The sequence below is a fragment of the Equus caballus genome, chromosome 19, assembly GCF_041296265.1.
Source record: "Equus caballus isolate H_3958 breed thoroughbred chromosome 19, TB-T2T, whole genome shotgun sequence".
In the NCBI taxonomy this organism is placed as follows: domain Eukaryota; kingdom Metazoa; phylum Chordata; class Mammalia; order Perissodactyla; family Equidae; genus Equus; species Equus caballus.
In genome coordinates this window covers 24,803,496-24,824,689 of record NC_091702.1, presented here as the reverse complement: position 1 = coordinate 24,824,689, position 21,194 = coordinate 24,803,496, and the positions used below count along the sequence as shown (strand labels likewise).

General features: G+C 35.6%; 1 protein-coding gene across 10 annotated transcripts in view; it reads right to left on the bottom strand.

The window, feature by feature from the left end:
- The window catches only part of NAALADL2 (N-acetylated alpha-linked acidic dipeptidase like 2), a 1,279,597-nt gene that overhangs the window by 900,468 nt on the left and 357,935 nt on the right, over nt 1-21,194 (bottom strand). Inside the window, exon 1 of one of the 10 annotated variants that reach the window (XM_001495653.6) lies at nt 722-1,052. The exons of 8 other annotated variants lie outside the window; for them this stretch is intronic. In XM_001495653.6, the coding sequence (XP_001495703.3) occupies nt 722-764 (43 nt within the window). In that variant the 5' untranslated portion in view covers nt 765-1,052. Of the gene's footprint in view, nt 1-721; nt 1,053-21,194 lie in introns of those variants that run through there. One more of the 10 variants, XM_070242643.1, reaches the window with a different exon arrangement.

Genomic DNA, 21,194 nt, shown 5'->3' with positions numbered 1-21,194 from the left:
GTAAAGGTGGTAAATAATTCATAAGAGAGTAGACTATTAGAAATCACGACAACAAATAAGCATCAGGACTTTTTTTTTAAGAAAGAACTTTCCTCACTCAAAAAAGTGAAATGTGTGAGTGACCTTTATTTATTTCTATCAACAAGCCTAACCCCAGAAGCCTAGTCAAGCCAATGTCAACAACGCCAATCCCTTCAAAGGACAAAGGTATATCTGATTAAGTAGGATTTGTAAAATAAACTGCTCTCCCTGATAGCCTCTCCTCTGAGATCCTGTTTTCAACCTTAAAAAATAATGGTCATATTAATTACAAGGACGTTAGCTGGTAAACCCCAGAGATAGTAAAATTTGATTACAAATAAAAACTCCACAGGTAGAGACAAAAATCAGTATTTTGTTGGAAAAGATTTACCATGAATATGTGCTGAAGTCGGTTGCACCATTTCTCAAGCATTATATTAGGGAGTAAGGATAAGGCTTTCCCCATTCTCCATCAAATTTGCATTTCTGTGTTGGTGGAGTTATCTAGCACAACAGAAACAGCTGGCTTCTGAAACAACAATCTCGCTCTTTTCTCTACCCTCAAAATACACCTTGATACTCGGTAGGGGCACACACACGAACTCGAGAGTGTGCGCGCACGCGCACACACGCACACCCACTGTAATCGACACTGCTTAAATTTCTGATTGCAAACATTTTAGACTCAGTTGGCACTTACCTTGCAAAGACGTGTTAGGTAAACTTGCTTCATTCTCTCCCATTTTATTATTTCTTTTTAAAGGGGGCCAAGCAGTTTCAAATTGTGTCAGTTACCCTGCAAGCTTTGTGACCTTCTGGCTTTCTCCTGTAGTACTGTAACAGTATACTACCTGCTTTCTTCTGTGAATAATTACCTTTCTGCTTCCTGAGTTACCTGGCCTTGCAGGACCTGTTTTACTATGAAGTGAGATCACATCCTTTGATCCAATGTACTGCTATTAATGTGTGCTTCACAAAACGTGGCTTTGCTTCAGTTTTGGTATTAACTTTTAATTCCCTACTTTCACTTTAGTCCAGAAATGTGTTTATACTTTTCCCCTGAAGTGTTGATACTAGCAACACACCATGGTGCAGAGCCAGTGTTTTGTTTTTTAGTGTTCTTGATCTGTTTCTCTTATAGACATGAAAGAAAATTTAAAGTGAATTTTGCAACATCCCTTTAAAAAAAATACAGGGAGATAAGGAACAACATGAGAATCAGTTTTGTGCAGCGGTGGAAAGACAGACTGGAGAATCTCCAATACTAGCCATGTAACTATAAGAGAGGAATATAACTTCAAGACTCAGTTTCCTCAACTGTGAAATGGGGACAATATCTTTTTCAGATTACTATGAAGATTGAAAGTAATGAAGTATGACTGTGCTAAACACTGTGAATGGCAGATAATACACAACGAGCAACACTTTTCCTCCTCTTCTCCTTCCCTCTTCTTCTTCCTTTTCCTCTTTCATCTCCTTCCTTCTCTCTCTCCCCTTGTCCATCTCCTCTTTCTGACCAGTGGAAAGAATGCTGAACTAAAGCACTGATGTCACTATGTTCCAATATCAGTTGTGTTACTTAGAAACTGAGAGACTGTAAAGAAATGATTCAGGGGACCAGCCCGGTGGTGCAGCAGTTAGGTTTGTACGTTCCGCTCCTTGGCGGCCGGGGGTTCTCCAGTTCAGATCTCGGGTGCAACATGGCACTGCTTGGCAAAAGCCATGCTTTAGTAGGTGTCCCACGTATAAAGCAGAGGAAGATAGGCATGGATGTTAGCTCAGGGCCAGTCTTCATCAGCAAAAAGAGGAGGATTGGCAGTAGTTAGCTCAGGGCTAATCTTCCTCAAAAAAAAAAAAAGGAAAGAAACGATTCAGTCCAATCTTGGAGTCCTCGAAGTCCTCGTGTCTAAAAGGATACTCATATTGCACTGCCTTTTTAATAGGAACATAGTGAGTATTAAACTGTTGTGTTTCAAACAAAAATAATCTCTTAGCAAAGATGAACAACAAATTGGAGATTTATCTTTACTCACTTTTAAATGAGAGAGGAGCTAGATCACAATAATAAGTCTATTTATTTAAGCTCTCTCCCATTAGTCATCTAGAATAAAAAACAATCTCTACTTTCTCTGTCTAGAATTCCTTAAAAAAAATCTGAGGCTCAAACATCTCCTCCTTTAATAGCTGTTTAATTTCCAATTTGAAAATAATCTGTATACCATGTTTGCTAGTCTATTAATAAAAAAATGATTACATAAGTTATAAAACAACAGAAATGGCAAACAACTAGGGAGTTATACTAAAAAATAATTAGGAATAAAAACAAACATGACATAAAAAAAATCCTTATCACAGTTAATTTAAAGTTCTCTCATTTATTACCTCTCTGGGTCTCAGTTTCGTCATCTGTAATGGAGGGAGCTGGACTATTTACTATCTAAGGCCCATTTCATCACTACAATGCCAGAAGCCTCTAATTCAAAATCCAGGTTGAGGTTTGTTCTAGAATAGAGTAGTCCTTTGCCTAGTACAATTGCATAATATAATGTATACCTCATGCTACATACTTTACCAAAAGTCACCTGAAATTGAATGTTTGCCAATTATACACTATAATCATCACATTCAGACTTTCCCATTAGAGGAGAAACACACATATCAATCCTCACTTATTATAACCAACTTGCAAATGTATTTACATACCTGCCCCAGGCACCTCAAATTAGTCATTAACAGGTAGAAAGCACTCATTATCTACCAGCTGAATTATGGCATGTGGGAAGTTACAATGAAAGTAGAATAGAGAAGCCCTATTTTTGAGCCAAGGAAAAACATAAACATATAAACACCAGAAACCTCAAAAGTATTTATAGCTGCACAGAAAACAATCCAAATATACATTCAGTTATACTGAAATGATTTCAATACTAACAAAGTGCCATGCACATACACTTTCTCCCTCCCTCCCTCTCTCTCTCTCTGTCTCTCTCTCTCTCTCTCTGTCTCTCTCTCTCTCTCTTGCTTCTGGGCTTTGCATGCCTGGAAAACTTCTTTCATCACTTCCCTTTTCCTGACTAATTCATATGCGGGAATTCTTCTTGACACAGTCACAGTTGAGACCTCTTCTGTGTGCTCCTAGGTGCCCCTTAACAACTTTTACCATGGCTCTTATCACATGGTATTACATGTACTGCTTAATTATTTCGGTCTCTGCAAGCTGTTATGTCAGACACCCTTTCTATGTCCATTGCATTATCCCTAGCACCTAGCACAGTTCCTACTACATATTATCCCTTCAACAAGTTTTGAAAAGGTGAATAAAATTACCATCATCAGAAAGAGTGAGTTAAGGGGTCTCAAAGAAAAGAAGGACATGGACTAGTGAAGAAGGTGATGGAAAATATTCCAGGAGGGCAAAATGACAAATTAAAGTTCAAAAATGAAAAGAGATGGGCGAAATAGGCAGGTTTACCTGCAAGAGCAAATAATTAAGAGCTATAAGAATAAAAGAAATGAGGACACTTATGAGAATTTCCGAAAGAGAATCAAAGATAGAGGAAGTAAATGAAAGAGAAAAAAATAGTTAAGGCATTAGTTTAAAACATACACACATACCAAAAACAAACAGCATGGGTGGCATTAGCCAGGAGAGCTTCACTGAATGGTGAAAAGGAAACTAATATAATTAAAAATATTACCAAGATTTTCAAACTCTTGGAAAGGAAGTCTATGATAGTGAATGTGTCCCCACATACATTACGAGACATTGCTGTAAAAATTATGAGGGTGTTTTTTTTTTCTGAGGAAGATTCACCCTGAGCTAATAGCCATTGCCAATCTTCCTCTTTTTGCTTGAGGAAGATTTGCCCTGAGCTAACATATGTACCAATCTTCCTCTGTTTTGTATGTGAGTCACCACCACAGCATGGCCAGCAACAAGTAGTGTAGGACTGTGCCCAGGAACCAAATCCAGGCCACTGAATCAGAGCACATGAAACTTAACCACCAGGCCACAGGGCCAGCCCCCATGAAGCGCAATTTTTAAACAACTTAGATGACATAATAGAAAACAACACATCTAACCACATCTCCTATTTGTGTTTCCAAAATTCTATTTCTTAAGCAAACTCCAAGGAGAGAATGGGGAAGGGATGATAAAAGCTATCCTTTATCACTCAGTTTGAGGGTTCTACCTAGAAATTATACATGAGGAAGAAACCAGTATTGCAGCTTAAACTTGTTATAGGTGGTTATTGAAGTGATTCTTTACTTCTGATTTTCAAGGGAAAATATATGTGAAAATTTGAAAAAAATTTTGAAGTAGTTATACAAAGTTCCGAATGTTAGTCTGTTACAAAATTATCTGTTACAAAACATGGGACACTGGGTATGTAAAATGTCACAATACATCTAATAATTACACAAACCTGGTACTTATTTTCTCAAAGAAAAGTATAACACAAGAAGAACAAAATGGTCAAAACCATAAATATCCATGGAGAGAAAAAGGCTAGAGAGAAAGGATTAGAACTCTTAAACTTGTAATCCCATAAGCCATTATTGGAAGGAATTCCATGTTCAACAAGCAGGATGGATCTTTGAGATTATAGTTCTCAAAATTAGATCGATGTGCTTGAAGGATACCAGAATATACCCCCCCAAAATATGTCTCTTAAGCATATGGATTATTTTGAGATAAGGCAATTGAGAACCAGCAGTAAAAGCTCTTTAATTCCTCTGATTGCCTAAAAATAGAGTACCAATTTCCTCTTTGGTAAAGGAAATTTACCTTTATAAAGGAAATTTCCATTTGTAAAAGTGTGCCCTCACCAGGAAGAGAACTACTCCAGGAAACAACTCTTATCACCTCAGAAACTCTCATCTGCATAAAAGACAACCCTTACTCACTGTACATTTCCTCTCTTCACTTTCCCATAACTTATGTTTCTCTCCCAGAAGCCCAAAACTCCTTTTCCATTGTTTAGTCTAAAATGGTATATAAGCCTCAATCATCTGCCTCCTTGAGACTCATTTCCTTGTGAGACTTTCATGTTTATCCTCATAATTCAAAACTTTTTTTTTCTTTTCTTAATCTGTCTCTTATCCATTTGATTCAAGGACTCAGCCAGTGAACCTAGGAGGGTAGAAGAAAAAGGTTTTTCCTCCCCTACATGGTCCGTTTTCAAGAACTTTTACTAGTCCTACTTATTTCTTGTATTTTAGAGTAAAGCAAACCCAGTTCCCATCCAGTCCTACTCCAGTGTTTAAACTGTTTCAGCCTGTTTCCTCACCTATAAAGCAGGACTAAGTAACAGTGTTTTGAAAGAATTAAATGAGATAATATTTAAATGTCCAACAGAGTGTCAGGCAAGTAGTAGGATGGTTAGTTTCACATTATCACCTCAACATAAATTGCCGATCGTGGCAAACCACCCAAAGTCTGACAAATATTTTCAAATGTTGGGAACTGATATCACACAAAATTTCCTGAATTGAGCCTACTTCTCCTAAGTTTCTTACTTGATAAAAATAAAGTAGTCAACAGTATAAAAACGATAAACTTTGCAACCTGTTATTATGAGCCATATGACTTTAGACATTTCATCATTTAGTTTTTTTAAGCAAAGATTCTTTGATGAAGTTGGAACTTTTGTTGGTTTGTTGTAGCTATGAATTCCTAGGATGGAGCTGTCTGATCCTCAGTGATGCTAAATACTTCTGAGTCCTACCCAAAACAAAATAGCTGGTAAACTAGGAAAAGAGGGCAAAGTACACACTATGCAAGAAGAATGGGTGGAAATAAATTAAACAAGATTTTCTCATGTTTGGAAATACTGGCCCAACATATTCTAACTCCTCTCTTCTGGATCTGGGTATTACTGAAGCCAAGTACCTGAAGGTTACTGTAAATATTCAATAAGAACATGATTACCTTTCACCTTGTTCCCAACACAGACAAAGACTAAAAGAGGTTAATCTTGTCAATTTGCTGTTTTTCTTGTTTAACCTGAGGGGTGACTCAAGGGTCACAAGGATTTATGAGCTTGTTTTACAGAAGAAAAAGAATGCCCTTAAGGAAGTCATGATCACCAGATAATCAGCGCCCAACTGTCTTTGATGCCCAGAAGTCAGATGGCCCAAGGGCTTATCTGGAGTGAAAGAAACAGGATTATCCTCTTTGTTTCTCCAAAACTCCTCCTACCAAGCCTCTTAGCTCTATAAAACCCCCTGCTTTCTTCTCTTGTTAAGGCGGATTTAAGAGAACTTATCCTCCTGCCTTCTCATTTTGGCCAACTTGTAATAAACCTTTTTCCAACTCCAAGCACCCATGGTCTTAGTGATTGGCTTACTGTGCATGGGCACAGGAACCTGAGACTAAGAGATTCAGTATCATTATCATCTACCCAGTTGCCCATGACAGAAACTTAGGATTTATCCTTGGCTCCACCCTCCCACATTCCCCAAATAGTCACTAAGTGCTATCAATGCTGTGTCCTAAATGTCATTGAAATCCACCTCCTTAACTTTTCATTTCCTCTAGGTGAATCTATTATCATTTCTTGCCAAGAGAGTAACTCCCTAAATGAAATCTTCCTTCCTTCTAATCAATCCTTTCTATATCTGCTAGAATCATCAAGCACATATAACAATCTTCCTAAAACATAATCATGCTGTTTCCATGCTCATAGATGTCCATTGGTCCCACAGCCTACTCAATAATGTCAATACATATCGCCACAATTTTCCATCCCACTGACTCCTAATCCTCAGTTAACATCTAGTTAATTTAACTCAGTTTTTCTGACATCCCCAAGCACATTTGATACTATAATTCTAAATAGTTGAATACCTAACATGAACATAATCACATTTACTTTTCTATACATGTGAATATAAAAGAAATATTTGGTCAAAAAAATTAAGGCCCGATCAGTGTTTTGTATTAAGATTGACTGATGGACAAAAGTATCCTTTAGATATTACTAACTAAACTTTTAATTCTCTATCTTTCTTTCATAAAATGTTATATAGAATCTTAAGAAAATTAATATTGGTGAAGAACTAAGAAAATAACTATTTCTTCCAGTAGTAAGAAGCATCCATTAGCAAGGAAACAAGATAAGTCCTAATTAATGGCAAGGAAAGTATTGTCATTTTAATGATCTTTTCACTACAGTTTAAATAAAGAAGCCAAGGAACTATATAAATTATATGCTACCACACACACATACACACAAACTGAGTTGCTTAATAGGATGGTTTGTAGGTTATTTCACTTAATTAAGATATACAATGACTCATCTGAAAATAACAGACACATGGAGGTGCCAAGTTGGAAGTCAGGTAGGAGTGAAACTACAAAGTATTCTAATTTGCTCCTGGGAACAACGCTCACTATTCCAGGTTATGGAAGAACTCTGTGACAAAACATTAAATATAAGCTTATAATCATAGTGGATAGTGATTTATGTGCTTTTTATGAGGCTCCCATGAAATCTTGGCTTACATGCCAGAAAGCTTTAAAGTGATATACTCTTGTTAGCGAGCTCAGCCTCACATGTGTGAGTCTACCCATGGTGGGAAGACTAGCTGTGATAGCCATCTAAGCATCATCTGAAAAAAGGAAGAGTTAAGAAAAATTTAAACGTACATTTAATGCTATCATGGAACTCTAAAATGAAGTGCATACACACGAAAAATAGTTGCCTAATCTACATTAAAAAAAAAACAGTTGTTCAACAAACTCTGGCAAAACTCCTTCAAGAGAACACCTAAGGAAAGCATTAAAGGAAAGAAATATACAACGCTAACTGCCTGATACAGCATAGAATGGTGAACTGATCAATTTGAGAATTTTACGACATGTTAAAAATTTACAATAATGCTGGGGAAAAAAATATATATATAGTTAAAACCCTCGAACACCCAGGTTTAATAGGAGCACCAAGGTCATAGAATGATTTGTCTCTGTCATCTTTTTAAAATGCAATGAGGAGCCGGCCCGGTGGCACAGCGGTTAAGTTCACATGTTCCGCTTCTGGGTGGCCCAGAGTTCACCAGTTCAGATCCCGGGTGAGGACATGGCACCACTTGGCACGCCATGCTGTGGTAGGCGTCCCACATATAAAGTAGAGGAAGATGGGCATGGATGCTAACTCAGGGCCAGTTTTCCTTGGCGAAAAGAGGAGGATTGGCAGCAGTCAGCTCAGGACTAATCTTCCTCAAAATAAATAAATAAATAAAATCTAATGAAAATGTTTAAATGGTACCGTTAGCTTGGAGATAAATTCACTTCCTCAAAATATCCTAAAAATGAGCAATCCTGAAAACAGAAGTTTCATATTCATGACAAAGAATGATCTAAAAGAGCTCTGAAAATGTTTTGCAAATAGATCCGAACCAGTCAGTCATTCAGGCTGAGAGGTAAAATCTGTTCTAGTCTTTAGCTTCACTATATTCTAAAACAAAAGAAAAAAAAGACAAGAATTGATGCCAACTGTGCTTCAAGAATGTGGTAAATACTAACTAAATGAAAACAATGTTTAACAGCTGTTCAGGGGGTAACAGCTTTCTCTTCTAAGGTGAAGCTGAGTTAAAAGTCGAAGTTTCTCATTGTTTTTAGAAATGTTCCATTCCTCTCACTTAACATTTTAAAATATTAATAATAGGTGACCATGTCCAAAATAAACACAGTAACTACAACAATCACATATTAAAACTAACACTAAGTGCTTTGGTTTCAATTTACGAAGTACGAACAAAATAGGGGTCAACAATAACAAATTAATTATGGGGAATCAGAGAAAAGTTTACCCTTTTGTTACTATTTTTCTTTAGTTTTTTCTTTCCTTTCTTTTTCCCTTTTTCTTCTTTTCTTCTTCATCTTCTTCTTTTTACTGAATAAAGTCAAAGTGGCAGAACAAGCTTTCCTAGAAACGGATTCCAGGAGAACTCCTTCTGTTCGACATCATAATGGGCCACCACTTTCCACTGAGAAGGTTTTCTTTCTGAAAGTTCCTCTTCCACTTTCCTGCTGGCTCTCTGCCAGCTAGCATTGCTAAAGGAAAGGAGATGAAGGATTAAAGTCTCCAACCTTCCCCTAAGCAGTGAGTACTTAAAATAGACTTTCTCTACGGTGAATGGCTGCTGTCTTTCCTATGGTGATCAGATTTACAAAATGAGAAAAAAGTCAGAAAATAAATGAGGAGAGATAAACACAGCTTCTCTGGACAGATTTTTCAGAATAATAGGCTGAATGGGGAGAAATCAATGAAAGAAGAAAATCCTAGGATGACGCTGGAAAATATGCTATTTGATCACCTGGGGCAATGAGAGGCTCACAACATGTGAGCAATGTTAAGAATGAAAAAACGCAAAAACAGAATAGACGTGCCATTGCTCAAGTCAGCTTTAAATACTTATTTCATTATGTCTCTCACACCTCTTCTAAAACTTTTAGCCTTCCTATACCCTAACACATCAAATTAATTTTTATTTCCTTAACATTTTAAAAAATATGCAGGGCAAACATGGCCCTGTATTCCAACTCTCAAGGTACACATTATAGAGCATTTCTTAGTTACTGTTTTTAGATCTGCCAGATTCATAAGCATTTAATAAATACCTATGATTGATTAATTGAAAACAGAACACAATTCTATTTCATCTTTCTCCTAAAATTTTTAAAATAAAATTAATAAAGAGCATAAGGAAGATTATTAATTCAAAATGTTTCTGGTATTCCTGCTTCTCTCTGAAGGGGACAGAATATGCCCCCCCAAAATACGCCACTTTGGCATAAGGATTCTTTTGTGCTGAAGGCAGTTAGCTCTCTGCCCTCCCTCTTTCTGTTTAAAAGCAGGATGCGTGTCCATTTGTAGTGGTGTTTCCTGCTCCCTTACCAGGAAAAGAACTGCTCTGGAGACAATTCTTGGCACCTAATGACTTTTACCTGCGTAAAAGCACTCACTAAATAATTCTTATTTTTTGATATAATCCCTCCCCTTATTTGCCTATAATTTACCTTCCTCCTCCAGAAGTCCCAACCCCCTTTTCCTTTGTCTAGCCTAAGATGGTATAGAAGCCTCAAATTCTAAATGCCTCCTGGAATCACTTTTCTTTGTGAAATCCTGGTATGTATGTATGTATATATGCATATATACAGGGAAATCTATTTTTTTCCTCTTGTTAACCTGTCTTTTTTCAGTTTAATTTGCAGGGCTCCCAGCTATTGAACTGGGAAAGTGAAGAAAAAAAAGTTTCTTCCTCCCCTACCTCTTTCATAAAGTGTCCTGTACATTACCGGATTTCCAGTTGGAGAGAACTATTAATTTCTTTAGTTTTCCTAAAGTCTAAGAAACTCATTATTTACTCCAGATTGGTGACAAATCTAAAATTATAATATTTTAAAGTTCACAATGGTTTGAAGAAATGAACTGAGATTGAATTACCCCTATTAGCACCTAATGAAATCAGTTAAATAGTGAAAACAAAGACGAAAGTGTAAAACACATCAAGAAAACTGAAAGGCAATTAAAAATTATTGAAGGTAACTTTAAAGAGAACATTCTACTTTCTAATTTAATGGTTATTTGATGGCATCACAAATTTTGCATTTATCTGCCCTCAGATACTTTTGTTTGTCTGGAAACTCATTTTTTAAAAAGTAGAATCTGAACAATTTTAGGTGAGTTATTCGCTTTCCAGTGGGTCCAATTCCCTCTGTACAGTCCTGCTTGCTTTATGTTACTTGCCTATCCTCTGAACCATTTCAATATGTGACCCTGGGCTTTTTAGTAAGCAAATCACCAGAGCTTTCTTCCCAATTTCGGTGTCGAAATATTAGAATGTAAGTATGCAAAATTATACAAATATAACAGTTCATCCTTACCACCAAATTAATATATTAGAACTGCTTTATTTGAATTTCAAATTGTTAATGAGCTAAAGATGATTCTTTAAGTGGCCAATCTCAAGATTAAGTTCAGAAATCTTACGATATAAAGAGAAAATTGCCTTTAGCAATGTAAGAAAACATGTTTTATAAATGTTTGCTGTATTCTTCCACTAAATAATGGCAACAAAAATTGGTGGAATCTGGTTTCTTTATAGAGGTAAAATTTACACACAATAAAATGCAACCCTTTAAGTGCATTGTTAGATGAGGTTTGATAAACGTATTGAAGGTTCCAGAATATGCCACCCCAAAATACGCATCTTTAGCACATGATTATTTTTAGCTAAAACACATTGAGAATCAGCAGATGCAGGAAAAGCTCTAAAAACAGGGCATAAGTTTTCCTTTTGTAAAGGAAACTTACATTTATAAAGGAAATTTCCATTTCTAAAAGGTGTCTTCCTCTCCCCTACCAGGAGGAGGAGGATTCCTAACAATTCATTAATAAAGAAGGGAGGGACATAAATCTGCAATAACAAACCTTATGTGACAATCCAAGTTTAACATACTTATCCTTGTCACATTCCCATAAATTGCCTCCCCTGCCCAGAAGCCCCAAACCCCTTTTCTTTTGTGTATCCTAAGGTAATATACGAGCCCAAGTTCTAACCACCCCTTTGGATTACTCATTACTGCTTACTCCCATATATACATGTGCGGTATACATATTAATAAATTTTCGTTTGTTTTTCTCTTGTTTATCTGTCTTTTGCCAGTCTAATTTACAGGGTCCCAGATGGAGAACTCAACATGAGTCCGGGGAAAATTTTTCTTCCTCCCCTACAGTATTCATTATTAGACTTCCCACAACATTCAAGATAGAGAATATTTCCATCATTCTCACAAGTTATCTTATAACCTTTTATACTTAATCTCTTCCCCCAACCCAACCCTCATCCCAGTCAATAGGCATTAAATTTTGGCAAATGCTTTTCCCTTGTCTACTGAGATGATTAGATGATTTTTATCATCAATTCTCTAAATATATAAATTACATTGATTTTCAAATATTAAAACAAGCTTGCATTTGTGGAATAAACCCTACTTGTCAGGACGTATTATCTTTTTTCATGTATTACTAGATACAACTGATAATATTTTGATAAGGATATTTGTCTATGTTTATATTTTTTCTCCTCTGGTAAAGCATTTTATTTGCCTAGTTTGGTAATACTGGCCTTATAATATTAGTAGATAAGTTTTCCCTCTTCCTTTATTTTCTGAGAAGATTTGTTTAGGACTGTCCTTAAATGTTTGATAAAACTTGCCAGTGAAACAATCTGGGCCTGGTATTTCCTTTATGGAAAGGTTTTAAAGCATATATTCATTTCCTTAATGGTAATAGACATATTAAGATTTTCTCTTTCTTCTTGAGACATTTTTTATAATATATGTCATACATAGAATTTGTCTATTTCATCTAAGTTGTTGAATAAATTGATGTAAAGTTGTGCATGATATTCACTTATCTTTTTAATGCCTGCAGGGTCTGTGGTGATATCCCCTCATTCATTTCTGATGTTAGTAATTTGTAGTTTTGTGTGTGTGTTGATCAGACTAGCTAGAGTCTTATTAATCTTCTAAAAAAATAGCTATTGTTACATTGTTTTTCTTTATTGTTTGACAGTTTTCTATTGTATTGAATCCTGTTCATATTTGAATTGTTTCTGTCCTTGTACTTACTTTGGATTTAACTTGCTCTTCTTCTTTTACTTAATTAAGTTGTAAGTTTACAACATTGATTTTAGTGGTTTCTTTTTTTTCTAATACAGCATTTAAATCCATAAATTTCCTTCTAACCACCAATTTACCTGCATCCCACAAATTATGACACATTGTGTGTTAAATATAATTTAGTTTAAAATATTTTCTAATTTCTCTTTTAATTTATACTTTAATCTAGAGTTATTTAGAAGTATTCCAAGTTCCAAAACTTAGAGATTTTCCAGGTATCTTTCTGTAATTGATTTTTGTTGAATTCCATTGATGTCAAAGAATATACCCTGATTTCAATCTTTTCAAATTATTGAGACCATTTTTGTGGACCTGTGTTGGTAAATGGTCTACATGCATTGAAAAAGAATATGTAATTTGCTATTCTTGATTGTAGCATTCTAAATGGTTTGCCTATTTATAGATCAATTAGATCTATAAATCCAATTGATCTATATAGATCAATATAGATCAACTGAGAGAGTGATATTGGCATCTTCAACTATAATTGTGGATTATAATGTGTTTTTCAATTCAGTTCTACAAGTTTGCTTTTTGCATTTTGAACCTTTATTATTAGGTGAAAACACATTTAGGACTTTTATGTCCTGTGGTAAATTGACCTCATAACCATTATAAAATGCCCCTCTTCATCCTCTGAAAAATTTCTTGTTCTAAAGACTACTTTATCTGCTATATATTTAGTGTTTTCATAGTATATCTTTTTCCATCCTTTTTTTTTCTTTTATTCTTTTTTTCCCTAAATCCCTGAAACACATATTTGTATATTCTAGTTGTAGGTCCTGTTAGTTCTACAGTTCTGCTGTGTGTGACGTTGCCTCAGCATGATGAGTGGTGCTAGGTCTGCGCCCAGGATCCAAACCAGCGAAACCCTGTGCTGCCGAAGCAGAGAGTGCAAACTTGACCACTCGGCCACAGGGATGGCCCCTCTATCCTTTTATTTAATGTCTTTCTCTTTAAAGTACATATCTCTCCAAGAAGGTATGGTGGGGTCCTCCTTTTTCTTTTTTTAAATTCAGACTAAGTCTTCTCTTTTTGATTGCAGTATTTAGAGTACATGAATGTAATAATCAACATAGTTGGATTTAATTCCACCATTTCGCTATTTTTCATTTGTTATGTAGGGGAGTAGAATTTGCTACCCCAAAATATGTCTCTCAGGCATAAGGAATATCTTGAGCTGGTTATTTTTTAATCAATTAATTTATTTTTTTGAAGAAGATTAGCCCTGAGCTAACATCCACCACCAATCCTCCTCTTTTTGCTGAAGAAGATTGGCCCTGAGCTAACATCTGTGCCCATCTTCTTCTATTTTATATGTGGGACGCCTGCCACAGCATGGCTTGATAAGCAGTGGGTAGGTCCATACCCGGGCTCCAAACCAGCAAACACCAGGCCACCAAAGTGGAATATGCGAACATTACTGCTACGCCACTAGGCTGGCCCCACTTCGTTATTTTTAAGATACTGCAGATATAGCAGAAGCTCTGAAGACCCAGTATACATTACCCTTTTGTAAGAGATATTTACATTTATAAAAGGAATATCCATTTGTAAGCTTGTCTCCCTTCTGTAACAGGAAGAGAAAGATGATTCTAAATCTCAAGAAACTCTTTTTTTTTTGGAGGAAAATTAGCCCTGAGCTAACATCTGCTACCAATCCTCCTCTTTTTGCTGAAGAAGACTGGCCCTGAGCTAACATTTGTGCCCATCTTCCTCTACTTTATCTGTGGGACACCTAACGCAGCATGGCTTTTGCAAAGCAGCACCATGTCCACACCTGGGATCCGAACTGTTGAACCCTAGGCCACCAAAGTGAAATGTGCACACTTAACCACTGCCACAGGGTGGGCCCCTTAGAAGCTCTTATCAATTGAGAAGACAATGACTTAAATCTGAATAACAACCTTACTCTTGTTTACTGTGCTTTTCCTGGTAACCTCCCATAACCAACTCCCCACTCCCAACATCTCCTTTTGTCTTTAGCTGAAGATGGTATTTAAAGCAATGGTGTTGGCCATTTTGGGGAGTTACTCAGTTTTCCTGTGTCACCTTCTACGTATACAGGGGGTGTACATGTTGTTAAACTTTTGTTTATTCTTCTCCTGTTAATCTGTCTTATGACAATTAGATTATTAGACCAGCAAAATGACCTAGAAGATAAGAAGGGAAAATTTCTATGCCCCTACAGTTACATTTGTCCTTTTTTCTTCTTTTTTCTGTCTTCTTTTGTATTGAGTATGCTTTAACATTCAAATTCATCTGCACTATTTGCTTATTAGCCATTTTCTCTGTCTCTCAATTTCTTGATTTTGCTCTCACCTTTTCTCTGACTCTCTTGTTGCTTAAGGTTTTATAATATTCAGCATTAATTTAGCACAATCTACTTTCAAATAATAAACAATTTCACATATAAGAAACTTATACCAAACTCAACATATACAGACAACTAATCTATGACAAAGGATCTAAGAACATACAATGGAGAAAGACAGTATCTTCAATACATGGTGTTGGGAAGACTGGACAGCCACATGCAAAAGAATGAAACTAGATCACTATCTTACACCATACACAAAAATGAACTCAAAATGGATTAAAGACTTGAATGTAAGACCTGAAACCGTAAAATCCTTAGAAGAAAATACAGGCAGTAATTTCCTTGTCATAGGACTTAGTGATGTTTTTGTGGATCTGACTCTAAAGGCAATGGAAACAAAAGCAAAAATAAACAAATGGAACTACATCAAACTAAAAAGCTTCTGAGTGGCAAAGGAAACCATCGTCAAAATGAAAACCAGCCTACTGAGTTGGAGAAGATATTTTCAAATCCTATATCTGAAAATGGGTTAACAGCTAAAATACATAAAGAACTCATACAAGGGGCTGAACTGGTAGCACAGCAGTTAAGTTTGCACGTTCTGCTTCGGTGGCCCAGGGTTTGCCGGTTCGGATCACAGGTACAGACATGGCACCGCACGACAAGCCATGCTGTAGTAGGCATCCCACATATAAAGTAGAGGAAGATGAGCATGGATGTTCGCTCAGGGCCAGTCTTCCTCAGCAAAAAGACGAGGATTGGCAGCAGATGGTAGCCCAGGGCTAATCTTCCTCAAAAAAAAAGAACTCATACAAGCCAATGACAAAAAAATAACCCAATTAAAAAATGGGCAGAGGAACTAAATAGACATTTCTCCAAAGAAGACATACAAATGGCCAACAGGCACATGAAAAGATGTTCAACACTACTAATTATTAGGGAAGTGCAAATCAAACCATAATGAGATATCACCTCACAGCTATTAGCATGACTATTATCAAAAAGACAATGAGTAACAAGTGTTAGAAAGGATGTGGAGAAAACGGAACTCTCGGCACTGTTGGTGGGAATGTAAATTGGTGCAGACACTACGTAAAACGGTATGGAGACTCCTCAAAAAATTAAGAATAGAACTATCATATGATTCAGCTATTCCACTTCTGGGTATTTATCCAAAGAATATGAAAATATTAATTTGAAAAGATATATGCACCCTTACGTTCATTGCAGCATTATTTACAGTAGCCAAGACGTGGAAACAAACTAACTGCCCATTGACGGATGAATGGATAAATAAAATGTGGTATATATATTCAATGGAATACTACTTCGCCATAAAAAAAGATGAAATCTTGCCATTTGCACCAACATGGATGGACCTTGAGGGTATTATGCTAAGTGAAATAAGTCAGATGGAGAAAGACAAATATCATATGATTTCACTCATATATGGAAACTAAAAAAACAAAACAAAGGAACAAACAAAACAAAACAAAAACAAACTCATAGTTACAGTGAACAGAATGGTGGTTCCCTGAGGGGAAGGGGGTTGGGAGGTTGGCAAAATAGGTGAAGGGTGTCAATTGTATGGTGATGGATGGTACTAGACTTTTAGTGGTGACCACTTTGTAATTTATACAGATGTCAGACTATAATATTGTACATCTGAAACTTATATAATGTTATATACAAATTTTACCTCAATAAAAAAAGAAACTTATACTAGCACATACCATTTTCCCCTCCTGTCCTTTATGATACTGATACCATATGTTTATTGCTACATATGTTATAAATCCCACAATACACTGTTACTATTCTTGCTTTAAAGAGTCAATTATTTTTAAATATATTAAAAATTAGAAAAATATTTTCTTATATTTACCTACACGTTTAAAATTTTATGCTCTTTGTCCCCATGTGTAGATCCAAGTTTCATTTTCTTACTGCCTGAAAAGTGCCCTTGCACATTTCTCTTAGTTCTTCTCTGCTGACAATGAATTCTCTCAGTTTCTGTTTGTGTGGAAAAGTCTTTATTTAGCTTTCATTCTTATAAGATAGTTTTCCTATACATAGAATTTCTAGGCTGATACATTTATTTTTCTTTCAGCATTTTAAATATGTTTTTCCCTTATCATCTGACTTGCAGAGTTTCAGACAAGTCTATGGTTTTTCTCATCCTTTATCTTCTGTATTCCTGGGTGTTTTGTCTCTTGCTGTTTTGACTCATTCTCTTTGTTACTCATTTTTAGTCAGTTTGATTATTATGTGACTTGGTGTGATTTTCTTCATGTTTATCATGCTTGGAGTTTGTTAATTTTCTTGGATTTGTCAGTTTATAATATTCACCAAATTCTAAAAAAAATCTGCCTTCAATTGCTATCTCCAAATATTTTGTCTTTCCTTCTTTCGCTCTTCTTCCCCTCTGTTACTCTAATTACATATCTGCTTTAAATACACACATAGATATATAGATGTATAGACAAAGATGTAGACATAGATATCCAGGAGGTCACTGAAGCTCTGTTAATTTTTTTCAGTCCTTTTTCATTCATATTTATGTTTGAACAGTTTTTCTTGCTATGAGTTTCAGTTGACTGATAGTTTCTTCTGCAGTGTCTATTCTACTGTAAATTCTATCCAGTAAAATTTTCATTTCTAATATATTATTTTTCATTTGTAGAAGTTCTATTTGGAACTTCTAACATTTTTAACATTCTAACAAACTGACATTTTTATATCTTCCATTTTTTTCCTCATGAGGTTCATGTTTACATTTACATTATTGCACATATTTACAATAGTAACTTGAAATTACTGGCTAATTTCATCATTCTGGGTCTATTTCTTCTAATTAATTTTATCTTGATTATGAATCTCAATTTTCTGCTTCTTTGCATGTCTAGTAATTTTTGATTGGATGCAGAACATTTGCCTCTGTGACTTGTACATTGTTGAGTCATGATTTCTATTGTATTCCTCTAAAGATGTTAGGCTTTGCTTAGGCAGGCTGTTAAGTTATTTGTAGATCAGTTTGATCATTTTGAGAATTGTTTTGTAGTTTTTTAGGGCAGGCCTAGAGTGGCCTTTACTCTAGAGCTAGTTTAGCTGCACTACTAAGGTGTGTGTCATTTTTGGAGCTCTACTGGATGCCCTGCACACTCAACAGGTCTCTCCACTCTTGTTGGTGGGAACATGAATGATTTCTAGCCCTGTGTGAGCTCTGGAAATCATTCAATTTAGAGCTCTCTGATAACTGTACTTTCCGAACAGCTGTTCTTTGCTCAATATCATGGAGTTTCACCTTTTGCACTAATTGTTATTCCACTAAAGACTTCAAAGTACTCCTCTGCCGATGTCTGGAGCTCTTTTTTTGTGCAGCTTTCCTATTTCCAATATTGTATCCACAAATACTGATGCTTATGCTCCCCAAAGTTTAATCTCTATCTCTTCAACTCAAAATATATTTGGGTTTTTCCTTCCTTCACCATTCTCTGGAAACTGCCTCTGGGTAGAAGGCCAGGGCAATTATAAGGCTCACTTTTTTTGATTCCGTTTTCTCAGGGATCACAGTCCTGAACTCCCTCTTGTCCAATGTCTGAAAACAATTATTTTTACATATTTTGTCCAGTTGACTGGTTTTATGGCAGAAGGCAAGTCAAAGAGAATTTACTCCTCATAGGCAGACAGAAATGGTGCAACCTTTCTAGAGGGCAATTTGGCAAAATATATCTAAAGTATTAAATAAAAGTTATAATATTTAAAATTTCACTCCTAGGAAGTCTTCCAAGACAATAATCAGAAAAGTGTGCAAACAAGTTAACGTAGCAACATTTATCAGTGTTGTTTACAATAAAAAAAGATATAAGTAATTAAATACTAAAATAGGAGATTTTAAAAATAAATTTTTATACAATCTTATAGCATTATAATCTACAACTATTAACGCAGAACTATCCAGACTCACAAAATGTCCAACACATCATTGTGTTATATGATATATACTAAAATTATTTTAATTATCTCTACATTATAGGATTATTGATGATTGTCTAATTTCCTCCTTGGATCCTTCTTGATTTTTGATATTTTAAGACAAGTTTTATATGACGTTCAGAATCAAAAGAAATAAAGCATTTATTTACCATATTGAGAAAAAATTAAGCCTTATTTATTATTCTTGACTGTTCCTTATATTACATTAGAAAGGTAAAACACAAGACGTCTTAAACTATGCTTTCAAAAACTGCTAAGGACATCCCTACAATTTATCCCTAATTTATTTGTCTGATGTTCTAAGCGGAATCTGAGCTTGTTAGCATTGGCAAATAGCTAACATAAACAAACATATTTATAAATAGGTATTCAATAAGTATTTGATAAATTTAGTTGATAAGGAAAGATATTTTTGTGAACTTTAATAAGAATTTTTTAGAGAGACCTAGGAAGAAAAACTGGTGTAATTAAAAAGCTATAAAACATGGCTGTTCTATGGCGCGGGGGAGGGGGGGGAGGAGAGATAAATGTCACTCAGCAGATATTTGCCAGCTTGTTTCTTATAAACTCATACTTTTACAAAGAAAATGCAAGTGTCTTAGCCACCCTGTTGATCTGGGGGATTTTATTTAGAAAAGGGAAACAGCAGGACAATTCTCTTTGAGCTGTGGAAGAAAGCAGACAAGAAGCCACCTAAGGAAAACCTGTCACTCTCCACAGACCTAGCAAAATAAGAAAATGAGCTTTACATTTCTTTTCTTTATAAAACAAACAAAAATCATCTTCTTATGATCTTAACAAATATATGATCATTAACAAAAATATAGACAGAAAAAAATAGAATTTAAATAACAAATGATTCCATTCTCAGAAGCAGCCAGTATTAACTTTTAAATATATATCCTGGAGAGAAAAAAGAGGGAAGGGAGAGTGATATGAGGAGACAGATATAGATATGATACAGATGTAGAGACACACAAACATAAATACAGTCATAGGTGTTGACATGAATAAAGATATAAATCCTAATAATGAAGAGAACATTTTGAAACATGCTTTCTTCTGTTAAAATTACACAGTGGATATTACTCTATTGACATCTTTGTGATGGACCTTGGAGTCAGAAAAATGTGGATTTAGGTCCCGGCCACTACTTACTCCCAGTGTGACCTTGAGCAAATTATTTCACTTCTCTGAGCCTCAATTTTTTCTTCATTAAAATGGAGAAAACATCTGAACCTCTCATGGGGTTGAGGTGATAGTTCCATATGATAACATAGGGCTTGATCATAACAGGCTCTCAAACTGCTTCAACAATAATAATTATTGCTTTTGTTTTATTGTTATTATAAGATTTACAAACTACTATGATACACAGTTTTTGGAATGTTTCCCCAAGTCACAGTGATCCTCTCGTCTATTTCCCACATCCACAGGAGTAGAGCATTTTCTTCTACGTAATATAGCTCATCCTATAGGTTACAGTTGGTTGGACTAGCTCCAGCTAGGGAGATCAGTTTTTGTCCCCTGGAATTTTGATTTGGGACTGAAAGAGGATTAGGGTTAGGCTTGTAACATGTAAGGTCAGGAGCTACGTGCATACCCATGTTCAATCATGAGACCAGGCACCATAGAATAGCCATTTACAACTGTAGGAAGAAACAAAGATAAGAGATAAAGAAAGAAGATAGTTTGGATTATTCATGGCTTTTTTATTAGATTCAGTCTTTTTGATGGCCTAGCCTTAGGATTCCATGATACAGTGGCTTCAATTTATGCACAACGATACAAGGACTCTTCTTGTCTCAATGAATGTGAGAAGAACACCTCTTTGACGCCACATCAGTTAAATTCATAAAGAAATGGTTTCAAGAATTTATTCTGTTACTCTCAGACACCTTAGCCTCACCAATGGGATTGATATTGATCAGAGAGAGTATAAGAGAACATTTGATGAAGCAATTGATGAACAGCTTTCTTTGTAGAAGCCATTGCTGTGCTGTGAAACTAATCCATCTTTTAGGGGAAAGATTGGGAGAATGGTAACTTTGAGTCTCACGCCTGAGTAGAGGGACTTCAGGGGAAGCACATGGAAAGTTGGGGAATACAAAATGTGTCTGTTACAAGTGGAAGGTAAAAAAGAAGGGTCCTAGCTCATGCCTTATA